Genomic DNA, 12058 nt, shown 5'->3' with positions numbered 1-12058 from the left:
TATTCCGTGTATATTTGCCGTGTGGTACCCGGCACCAATAGAAAAAGAATAGGACCACTCCATTTCTCTCCAATTGATGTCGTAAAAGGCGACTAAGGGGTAGGCTTAAAAACTTGGGATTCTCCTTTTAGGCGATGGGCTAGCAACCTGTCACTATTTGAATCTCAATTCTATCTTAAAGCCAAATAGCTGAACGTGGCCTATCAGTCTTTTCAAGACTGTTGGCTCTGTCTACCCGCAAGGGATATAGACGTGACCACATGTATTTATAGGTGTTATATGCTTTAGTCGGTCACAAAATATCACTTCTTGTAAGATAATCTAATTCCATGTCAAGATCGTCTTCTTATACGGGCACAAAACAGATCCTGTTTAATAAAAATAAAACAAGTGAACGTGTTTGGACTCCAGATTTATTTTTATTTTATTTTTTATCATTACCCTCGCTGACCATGGACTTGAAAGGACGTGTTGCACTTCTCTGCTTTTTGTTTGTGAGTTTAAATTTTATTCTATTGTTATAATAGTCACGTCTATATCCCTTGCGGGGTAGACAGAGCCAACAGTCTTGCAAAAAAACTTAAATAATTTTATTCTATTGTTATATTATTCATACATATAGTCACGTCTATATCCCTTGCGGGGTAGACAGAGCCAACAGTCTCGTAAAGACCGATAAGCCACGGTGAGCTGTTGGCTTAATGATATAATCGAGATTCGAATAGTGACAGGTTGTTTGAATCTCAATTACGTCATTAACCCATACAGCTGAACGTGGCCTTTCAGTTTTTTCAAGACTCTTCGCTCTGTCTACCCCGCAAGGGATATAGACGTGATCATTTAAGAATGCATGTAATAAAATAACTACATGCGACTATATACATACATATATATATATAACGCTTTTTTTAAAGATGGCGGCTGCATCTGAAGTACCAAAGTTAAAATTGAATAATGGCGCTGAAATGCCGGCTATTGCGTTGGGAACATTCCTGGGCTTCGATCAGGTAAGTCCAGACTGACTTGGTCTTACTTCTTCCTCCTGGCTTTAGTCCCGGTCGCATCCTCACCACTCTGGAGAGGAGCCCGGGGTATGCCTTTGACCATGGATCCTGGATAGGGTTAGGTTTGACGGCCTTTACGGTAATACGCTTGTCTGTGACACCGGAGGTCCCGGGTTCGAATCCCGGTCAGGGCATGATGAGAAACAAACTTTCTATGATTGATCTTGGATGTTTATCTATCTTAGTTTTTATTATAAAATATAGTATCGTTGAGTTAGTATCTCGCAACACAGAGCCTAACCCTTAGTCGCCTTTTACGACCTTCATGGGAAAGAAATGGAGTGGTCCTATTCTTTTTTTTTTTAAATGGTGCTGAGAACCGCACGGCACATTATTCATTAGATTTTTTTAGACACGACCGATAACTTCGATGTCTGTATATTAAGTAAATGAACTGTTTCAATGCCGTGTGGTTCCCGGCACCAATACAAAAAAGAACAGGACCACTCCATCTCTTTCCCATGGATGTCGTAAAAGGCGACTAAGGGGTAGGCTTATAAACTTGGGATTCTTCTTTTAGGCGATGTGCTAGCAACCTGTCACTATTTGAATCCTATCTTAAAGCCAAATAGCTGAACGTGGCCTGTCAGTCTTTAAAAGGCTGAAGGCTCTGTCTACCCCGCAAGGGATATAGACGTGATTATATGTATGTATGTAACCTGTTTCAGAATGGACCAGTGAAATCCGAGAATAAGCACCTTCGAGACGTGGTGATGGAGGCCATTGACGTGGGTTACAGACATTTCGACACGGCAACCATATACAACACTGAAGACGAGGTGGGGGAAGCCATTAACATGAAGATAAGAGATGGGAAGGTCAAGAGAGAAGATGTATTTGTCACTACAAAGGTATGTGCTGAAAGAGATCACTTTTAGTGTTATGGTAAAGAAAGAAAGAATGAAAAAATGTTTATTAGGTACATAATAACAACAGAAAACTTACCTAATCTATAACAACTTTTGTACCAAAATGGCTTTTGCTTCTGTAAATCATACTGACACTGTTCATATATTTTTATTCCAAACTAGCTGTGCCTGCGACTTCGTCCGCGTGGAATAATTATTTTGGGCATCATTGAAGCCCTCAAGGATGAATAATTTTCCCCGATTTTTTTCACATTTTCCATTATTTCTTTGCTCCTTATAGTTGCAGCGTAATGTTATAGTCTAAAGCCTTCCTCGATAAATAGTCTATTCAACGCAAAAATATTTTTTTCAATTCGAACCAGTACTTCCTGAGATTTGCGCGTTCAAACAAACTCTTCAGCTTTATAATATTAGTATATGTAGATGGAGCTATTAAAATGCCGTGTGGTTCCCGGCACCAGTACAAAAAAGAATAGGACCACTCCATCTCTTTCCTATGGATGTCGTAAAAGGCGACTAAGGGATAGGCTTTCAAACTTTGGATTCTTTTTTTAGGCGGTGGGCTAGCAACCTGTCACTATTTGAATCTCAATTCTATCATTAAGCCAAATAGCTGAGCGTGGCCTATCAGTCTTTTCAAGACTGTTGGCTCTGTCTACCCCACAAGGGATATAGACGTGAACATATGTATGTATGTATGTAGCTATTAAAACTCACATTAAAATATTTTACAGCTATGGAATACCCAGCACAAGAGGGAACAAGTGACTGAAGCCCTGAAGACGTCTTTGGAGAAGCTTGGCTTGGACTACGTAGATTTGTACTTGATGCATTGGCCTTTGGGTTTAAATGTAAGTATTTTATTTTTTTATTAGTGCCGTGTGGTTCCCGGCATCAATAAAAGAAGAGAATAGGACCAATCCATCTTGTTCCCGTGGATGTCGTAAAATGGCGACTAACGGATAGGCTTAATAACTTGGGATTCTTCTTTTAGGCGATGGGCTAGCAACCTGTCACTGTTTGAAACTCAATTCTACATATAGTTCAATGTTAAACGAGATTTAGGATGTAGTGATTGATAGCACATCGCCTTATAGAAGAATCAAGTTTGTAAGCTTATCCTTCAGTCGCCTTTTACGACATCCATGGAAAAGAGATGGAGTGGTCCTATTCTTTTTTCTATTGATACCGGGAACCACACGGCACACGGCTAAATAAATAAATATGTGACTACATCACTTATGTCATACCTACACCAAATGTCAATCATCGCGAAGAAATTGAGAGTGTGGAGGGAAAGGTCGGAGTGGGAAGACCTAGACGAACGTATCTTGATCAAATTAAGGACGTCCTGGTAAAGGGTCAGGTCGAGAGTGCCCGAAACCGCCGAGCTTGCATGAAGAGAGTTATGAATGTGGATGAAGCGAAGGAAGTATGCAGAGATCGTGGCAAGTGGAAAGAGGTAGTCTCTGCCTACCCCTCCGGGAAAGAGGCGTGATTTTATGTATGTATGTAAATTGACGCGCTCAGCCAAGCTCAGCCAGCGAAGAATCTAAATCGCGATGACAAAGATTTCTTTTTTTTTTTATTAAGGCAACAAACAGTCGTTTACAAATAGAAAGTTACATAAACTATGAGTGCAATTTAAAGACCTTTACTGTCCTAAAGTGATGTATTTATATAATAAAAAGGGTTAATTACACAAATAGACTCGCTAACGTTTACTTTAGATAGATAGATAAAACTCTTTATTGCACCATAAGAGTAAAACATACAAAACAACACAAAGCAGATATAGATGGTACAAAGGCGGACTTATCTCTAAAGCAATCTCTTCCAGTCAACCTTTGGGTGGAAGGAAACCAAACAGGAGATCGGCGTTGGCGCAGAGCAAGATAAATAAATGTTTGAATATAGTTAAATACATACATACATAAAATCACGCCTCTTTCCCGGAGGGGTAGGCAGAGACTACCTCTTTCCACTTGCCACGATCTCTGCATATTTCCTTCGCTTCATCCACATTCATAACTCATTTCATGCAAGCTCGGCGGTTTCGGGTACTTTTGACCTGACCCTTTACCAGGACGTCCTTAATTTGATCAAGATATGTAAAATACATACAGAATATATATATATATACATATAAAATACATACATAGTTAAATACATACAGAATATATAGATAACTATTTTTTTTTATGATGTGCATTCTGTTGGCTATAATTTTCCAAGATTCGGTTTTCTTAATTAATTTGTATACACAAGTCGCGCCGATGGGCACCCTCTATTTGATACAGGTAATATCTATTTATTTAACAGGACGACTATACGCACTCCTCTGTGGACTTCATGGAAACTTGGCGCGGTCTCGAGGACGTGGTCAACCAGGGTCTGGCTAAAGGCATCGGCGTCTCCAACTTCAATGAGGATCAGATTCGAAGGGTCCTGACTGAGGGGAATATAAAGCCGGCAGTTTTGCAGATAGAGGTTTGTAAATATTTATACCTACGCATGTGCCGTGTGGTTCCCGGCACTGATAGACAAAAAGAATAGGACCACTCCATCTCTTTCCCATGGATGTCGTAAAAGGTAACTAAGTCATAGGCTTACAAACTTGGAATTCTTTTTTAGGCGATGGGTTAGCAACCTGTCAGTCACTATTTGAATCTCAATTCTACCATTAAGCCGTATAGCTGAACGTGGCCATTCAGTCGTTTCAAGACTGTTGGCTCTGTCTACCCCGCAAGGGATATAGACGTGACCACATGTATGTATGTAAAGTCATAATAAATCATCGCTCTAGAATTTAAAAATAAATAAAAGATAAAAAACACAATTAATCTTACATTAAGGACGTCCTGGTAAAGGGTCAGGTCAAAAGTACCCGAATCCGGCCAGCTTGCATGAAGAGAGTTATGAATGTGGATGAAGCGAAGGAAGTGTGCAGAGATCGTGGCAAGTGGAACGAGGTAGTCTCTGCCTACCCCTCCGGGAAAGAGGCGTGATTTTATGTATGTATGTATGTATGTATGTATTAATCTTACAGATACACCCTCAAATCATACAAACGGATCTAGTTTCGTATGCCCAATCCCAAGGTCTTGTGGTCATGGGTTACAGCCCCCTTGGCTCTTTGGTCATGAGGTTCGGAATGATGTTCCCCGGCCCCAGAGTGGATGACCCAAAGCTGGTGAAGATTGCTCAGAAATATGGCAAGAGTACACCACAAGTGGTATTGAGATGGCTGGTAAGTTAAATGCATACTGGATATTGCCCGCGACTCTGTCCGCGTGAATAGTACTTATGACCGTGTTAAAAAAACGTAAAGCTTGTTAATTCAAATTAAAAAATTTTATTCATTACTATAGGATACTATATATCGCTTAATAATTGTCAAAACGTATGGTTTAACAACATTGGTTGACGTCAAATAAATTACTTAAAAACTAGGTTTACTGCCGCTTCCAAGGCGTCAGTGCATAAGAAGCGGTAACAAACTGCACTGCAGCATTTTCTTCAACAAAATCTTATATTTGTTAGCTGATCTTTTAATTATTTTGACGCTGGCAACATTAAGAGACAGAATAGGGAGTCTGTGGTACGATGTAAGACGTTATAAGATGTGTTTTTAAGAAGTCCAATAAAATAAGAAGATTAACGATATAATTCCACACTGTTTTACTTCCATTCCTATATTGTATATAAAATTTTCGTGTCACAATGTTCGTTCCCGTACTCCTCCGAAACGGCTTGATATAGATTCTCATGAAATTTTGTGAGCATATTGAGTAGGTCTGAGAATCGGCCGACATCTATTTTCATACCCCTTAGTGATAAATGTTGTCCACACTTAACATTGTCTTTTTAACTAGAAATTAATTAAAAATTATTTACATATATGGCAAAACAACGTTTGCTGGGACAGCTAGTATTATATAATACTATCTCCGTACCTCATTCTTTATATTATATGTATGCAAAATTTCATGTAGATCGGTTAAGTAGTTTTGACGTGAAATGGGGACAAACAAACATAGTTTCAGTTATATAATATTAACTAGTATTGATATATGTTCATATGTTAATATCATGCATTGTGTTAAACCTAATGATGACAAATTTTTTTAATGGACCTAATTATATAAAACCTTTGTTTTGCCAAGTTAAAATAAAATGTAGTAAATTGAATCTCAATTCTATCATAAAGCCAAACAGCTGAACGTGGCCGTTTTTTCATGACTGTTGGCTCTGTCTACCTCGCAGGATATACAGACGTGACTATAAGTATTAAATTTTTCAGGTGGACAGAAACATCGTGCCAGTAGCGAAAACGACGAACCCAAAGAGACTGAGAGAAAACATCAACATTTTCGATTTTACTTTAGAAAAGAGCGAGATGGAAGATATCAATCAGTACGACTCTAAAAAGCGCTACACGCAGCCTTCGTTTTGGCAAAACCATCCTTATTACCCATTCGAAAAGGTCGACAATCCTATAGCGGACCCGTTCATTAAGAAAAATTAATAATTGAATAAGGTCGATATTCCACTAACAGAACCGTTTAAGAGCAAAACATTAAAGTAGATTCTGTTAAAGCGATCTAATCTGTATTTATTTTAAATCGGAATTAAAAATAAAATTATGAAATTGACATATATACGAACCCACGTTTAGGCGATAAGCTTTATAGCTTAGCCTATAGAAAAGTTTTATTGTTTAATATAGAACTATTTGATGATCTTTGTTGGAACTTGTTTTGAAAGTTATTAAAACTGCACTTTCTGAAATAACTGGCTGAACTTATATTTTTAGTATTTGGTTTACATATTAGGTATTAATCCATAACATTATAAAAAGTGAACTTCATTATATATAAATAACATTGTAACATACGCGCTTCTGACCTTTTAAATATTTTATCCAATATTCTATTTTTGTTCTTTTTTTTTTCTTTGTGGCCAGCAGTACCACTTTCAAATTACTGTACATGCCGCCTCCCAAGGACATCTATTGGCAAGATGTCCTTCACAAATAAACAAACTTAATTATTAAATTGATGAACCTTAACTGTATTTACAATTTTGCAGTGTAACATAACAAGATACTTTAATCTATTCACTCATTTTGGCCTTTTGTTGCCTTAAATCTAATAGGTAGATAATCTTTATAATTCTAATGGACTTTTTACTCTTTGAACATACCTACATGCCCAACCTCTCAATTTTTTGCTAACTTTATTTACACATTATTTACAACACCAGAAATTAGCCAACCAAAAACTGTTTCCTGAGCAATCAGATCACCTTCACAATTTTTTAATAAACCTTCTTTAATTATATAACTGTAAATGTTTGCCCCTAAAATCATGTCCACTTGACTAGACCTATTGAAATCTGGATCAGCAAGATGTCGATCTAACCAATAAAAATATTTTTTATCAATTTCTTTATCTGGTAAGTTGGAAGTTATACTTTTAACAATGTGTGCATCGATTTCAATATTAAAACGACAAACATTTGAATGAATAGGTAACTTAACTATATGATTAATATTAATTGTTTTGTCATTTCCTAAACCAGAAACAGATCCATTTAGAGGAATCTTTTTAAGACACAGTTGTTGTACGGCAGCTTCTGTTATAAAACATGACTCAGAAGCCTGGTCTACAAGGGCACGTAGCACTCGGGGTTCACCAGTTTCGGATCTGGTGTGGACTAACGCAGTGGGCAATATTACTTGTTTTGACTTTATTTGTTTACAGGCACCCACTGACTCATTTTGTAATTGACTTGCTACATTTACTTGAGACTTTATGGTGTTCCTTGAACTATACATTTCCGATTGATCGGTATGCAAAAGTGAATGATGGCGTTTTTTACATATTTGACACGTACTAGATTTCTTACAATTAACTAATGTGTGATTACCACCTAAGCAATTATAACAAATATTGTTCTTATTTACAAATTCTATCTTGTGCTCTAACTTAAGTTTGGAAAACTTTTTACAAAAACATAGTTTATGTGTTTGGGAACAATACTCGCACAGCAATCTGAGCTGAACTTTAGTAAACATTGACTTTGAACTATATAAATTATGTGATCTATTAGGCTTACGACTTTCAATACTGGCTTCCACGCATTCCAAAGCTCTAAACCGATTTTCAATAAAATACTGAAACTTTTCGAACGTCGGTAATTCATTTGCATCGTAACTAAATGCACTCAGCTCCCACTGCTTGCGACTCTCCGGGTCCAGTTTCTCAGCAAGAATGTGAACAATGAGAATGTCCCAAGTACTCACATCAATTTCTAAATTTTTTAGAGCACTCAGACAATCACAAGTGGTATCTAAAAGCTGTTTTAATGCGGTACCTGATTCTTTTAATATAGTATTTTGCCCGAATAATCTTTTTAGAATACTGGTAGCCAACTGTTTTTTGTTATTGTACCTGCGTTCTAATTTATCCCAGCATAACATATAATTTGAACTTGTGATGGGAACATGCCTTATCAATTGTTCAGCTTCCCCTGTGAGGTGACCTTTGAGATAATGCAGTTTCTGTACATTATCAAGTGATATGTTGTGATGAATAAGTGACATGAATAGATTTCTAAATGTAGTCCATTCTGTATAGTTGCCTGAGAAAACAGGTATGGTAAGTTTCGGTAACTTAACAGAAGAAGCTGATTTATTTAAATTACAGGGAGACTCTGCCGAAGAATGAACCATACATAATGCTCTTAATGTTATTTTCATTTGTGTTTTGCAAGTTGTATAAATATCCGCGACCTCATCATATATACAATTACTTACATAGTCTGTACATTCTAGTTGTTCTGGATTTGAAGTACTGTACAATTTGTTGTCATTTTCTTTATACAAATTCCAATCCTGCTCTAAATTATTTAACACAACCTCTACATACTCTGGGGTTAGATTTTCTTGTGGATAGTTTTTAAAATTAATGAACGACTTTGTTATTTTTGATTTCAGTTTTGCCTGTAAATTAAGTAATCCTTCCATGATATTTACAAAAAGATAAACAGTCACGAAGCGATATAAATGTAACTTATATAAGTACACTTAATATTACCTGTACTAAATTATTTATCCATCTAATAATTACACTATATACATTTAATGTCGGTGGGTGTAAAAATTTGGATTTTTGTTGAACGTCAATGTTATTTTTAACTTAGTGTTACAAATGTACTCACGATTTTCACTGCTCTCATTATTATTACACAAATCTTCTTCTTAATTTTTGCACTGAACAGATTGTAGACACCCGATGTACGCGTACCTATTCTTCACGAAGAACTATTTCTTTTACCTCTCTCAAGGTTGTCAATAATCTCCCTTTGCCATATTGTATTATAGAAATAATTGTTGTAGCGCAAAAAGAGAAGCAATCCAGGTTTCTTGTTACTTCAGAGTAGAATATGCACTTACGAATTTGTAAGTAAATGGAAACAAAAGATGCTGCACTCTGCATATATCTCATGTTATGTACGTGACAATTATATTGTAAAATTATTTTAAACGAAACTTGAAACACCAAAGAGCTGGAAAATTATGTGGCTCGATTGAGGACCAATGTTTAATATAGAACTATTTGATGATCTTTGTTGGAACTTGTTTTGAAAGTTATTAAAACTGCACTTTCTGAAATAACTGGCTGAACTTATATTTTTAGTATTTGGTTTACATATTAGGTATTAATCCATAACATTATAAAAAGTGAACTTCATTATATATAAATAACATTGTAACATACGCGCTTCTGACCTTTTAAATATTTTATCCAATATTCTATTTTTGTTCTTTTTTTTTTCTTTGTGGCCAGCAGTACCACTTTCAAATTACTGTACATTTATAATGACTTTTTAAGTTACCTATACCTCTGTACAATCACAATTTGCACCCCAGTATGTTTAAAGTACAGTGAAACCTGGTTAATTGGGATCTCAAGGGACCAAGACATATGTACCAATTATTGAGAGTTTCCAATAATCCAGTTTTCCAATTAAACAGGTTTAAAATTATAGTTGTCTCATTTACAGAGGCCCCTTTACAGAGGTAGAAATGTGCCTTTATTCTTTTATTAGACGTGGAAATGTTAATAAAAATGCGTATTTTTGGTGTTAAGAATTTAATGTAGTAGATATGATTGTACTACATATAAAAAAAAAACAATATTGTAACGATTATGACTTAAAGTAATCGGTAATGGTTGTTTGTACTTGATTGCTAGTTGCTGAAACCTGTTTCTCGATATAATAAATTCGATCAAAAATATTAGAATCATCAACATTTGACATTTCGAAATACTTGTGTAAAGTTTCTAAAGCTTCCATTGCCTCACACTTTGAAATTTTCACTGGAGTCTCTTCACAGTCTTCTTCCTCTTCTTCTTCTTCTGTGTCCAAAGAAGAATACATAGCAACTATGTCATCATCATTGAGCTCCTCTGAAATGAGTACATTATTATCCATAGAAACGAAATCCTGAAAAGTCGCCTGTTGCTCATTCCTACATTCAGTAAATAATTTATCCCATTCTGGAAAAGTTTCACAGATCTCTGGCTCCTCTTGTAGGCTCTCAGGTTCAGATACATTCGTGACTTTGAATCCAGCTTTTTTTAAGCAATTACTAATTGTAGTTTTGCTAACAGAAAACCAAGCTTTTCTCGCAAATCTCATGGCCTGGAGGATGTTAATTTCTGGGCTTTTATCCTCTTCTATAGATTTAAGAACATACTGAACAACTTCCTTCCTGTAGTAAACCTTAAAGTTGTTGATAATACCCTGATCCATGGGCTGTAATTTACTTGTGGTATTGGCGGGTAAGTACAATAATGTAACATAGTCTAATTTGGGCATATTGTTGTGAGCTGTGCAGTTGTCAACAAACATAATGATCTTTCGTTTTTGGGCCCTCATATCGGCGTTCACTTTTTTTAACCAATCTGCAAATAATTCAGAAGTCATCCAGGCCTTTTTATTGTTTTTATAATTAACAGGCAACATTTTAATACCCTTGAAGCATCTTGGGCTCTTAGATTTTCCAATTAAAAGAAGTGGCAGTTTTTCAGTCCCAGACATATTTGCACTTACAAGTACTGTGACCCGATCTTTACTCAATTTACCACCATGGCAAGGCTGACCTTTGAACGTAAATGTTTTATCCGGAAGACACTTGTAGAATAAGCCCGCTTCATCGGCGTTGAATACGTCATCGGGGGAATAATCGTGTAATAAAGCTGGAAGGTTTTTAATCCACTCATTACATTCGTTATTGTCCACAGAATTGCTCTCGCCACAAACATTTTTGAATGTGATATCGTTTCTTTTCTTAAATCCTTCCAACCACCCATTACTGCCAGAAAAATTATCAAAATGGAGCTTTTTTTGCAAATTCTTCAGCTTTCTCTTTAATCATTGGTCCGCTTATTGGAATGTTATTATTCCGTACCTGCTTTATCCATGTACAGAGACACTTTTCAAGTTCAGGATACTCTGCGGCTCGTATTCGTTTGAGTTTTCCTTTTCCATCAATACACTGAGACCGAATTTTCTCGTTATTTTGAATAATTCTACACAGGGTTGACTTTGGTATGTTATTCTCCCTACACAGTTCATCACGCGACTTTCCACAATCATAATCTGATAGAAGTTTTAATTTTTCAGATACTGATAACGTTTTATATTTACGTTTAGACATTTTGTACACTTTTATTTCCTTGTTTTAAGATCAAAACCTGAGATAGTACCTACTGATAAACAAAGCATGCGCGGAAGACGATGCGAAATGTTTGTAAACAAACATGTCAAAACGTGTTCAGACCTGATTAATTTGTCTCACTTATACAGATAATTGAGCTACACAATCTCAATTATAGAGGTAAACATCGAAAAAGTCTTAGAATCCAAATCTCATTTAACCAGTTTCAAAAAGTCCCATTAACAGAGGTAATTTAATGAAAAAGAACCGGGACCTCATTGCAACTCTTAATAAAAGAGGTTTCTCACTTATCCAGGTCCCACTTAACCAGGTTTCACTGTATTATATTTTTTAAATTCTATTATTTTAAACATGTGGTTTAAAAAAATAAACTG

The 12058-nt window shown here is 36.0% G+C and overlaps 2 protein-coding genes across 2 annotated transcripts; one reads left to right on the top strand and one right to left on the bottom strand.

Moving 5' to 3' along the window:
* The first annotated feature begins 457 nt into the window (after positions 1–457).
* LOC106131759 (aldo-keto reductase AKR2E4) lies at positions 458–6636 on the top strand. Its single transcript, XM_013330951.2, has 7 exons — positions 458–494; positions 915–1007; positions 1733–1915; positions 2668–2784; positions 4256–4423; positions 4983–5183; positions 6237–6636. Exons 2-7 carry the CDS (start codon positions 915–917, stop codon positions 6459–6461), a joined length of 987 nt encoding a protein of 328 aa, XP_013186405.2. The 5' UTR covers positions 458–494; the 3' UTR covers positions 6462–6636.
* Positions 6637–9886: 3250 nt separating this feature from the next.
* On the bottom strand, positions 9887–11663 carry LOC132903743 (tigger transposable element-derived protein 6-like). Its single transcript, XM_060952616.1, has 2 exons — positions 11415–11663; positions 9887–11371 (listed from the first exon to the last, which is right to left on the bottom strand). Exons 1-2 carry the CDS (start codon positions 11661–11663, stop codon positions 10148–10150), a joined length of 1473 nt encoding a protein of 490 aa, XP_060808599.1. The 3' UTR covers positions 9887–10147.
* Positions 11664–12058: the final 395 nt, after the last annotated feature.

This window comes from Amyelois transitella, chromosome 29 (genome assembly GCF_032362555.1).
Source record: "Amyelois transitella isolate CPQ chromosome 29, ilAmyTran1.1, whole genome shotgun sequence".
In the NCBI taxonomy this organism is placed as follows: Eukaryota; Metazoa; Arthropoda; class Insecta; order Lepidoptera; family Pyralidae; genus Amyelois; species Amyelois transitella.
Note: the sequence above shows the minus strand (reverse complement) of the source record. Positions and strands in the feature narration are given on the sequence as shown.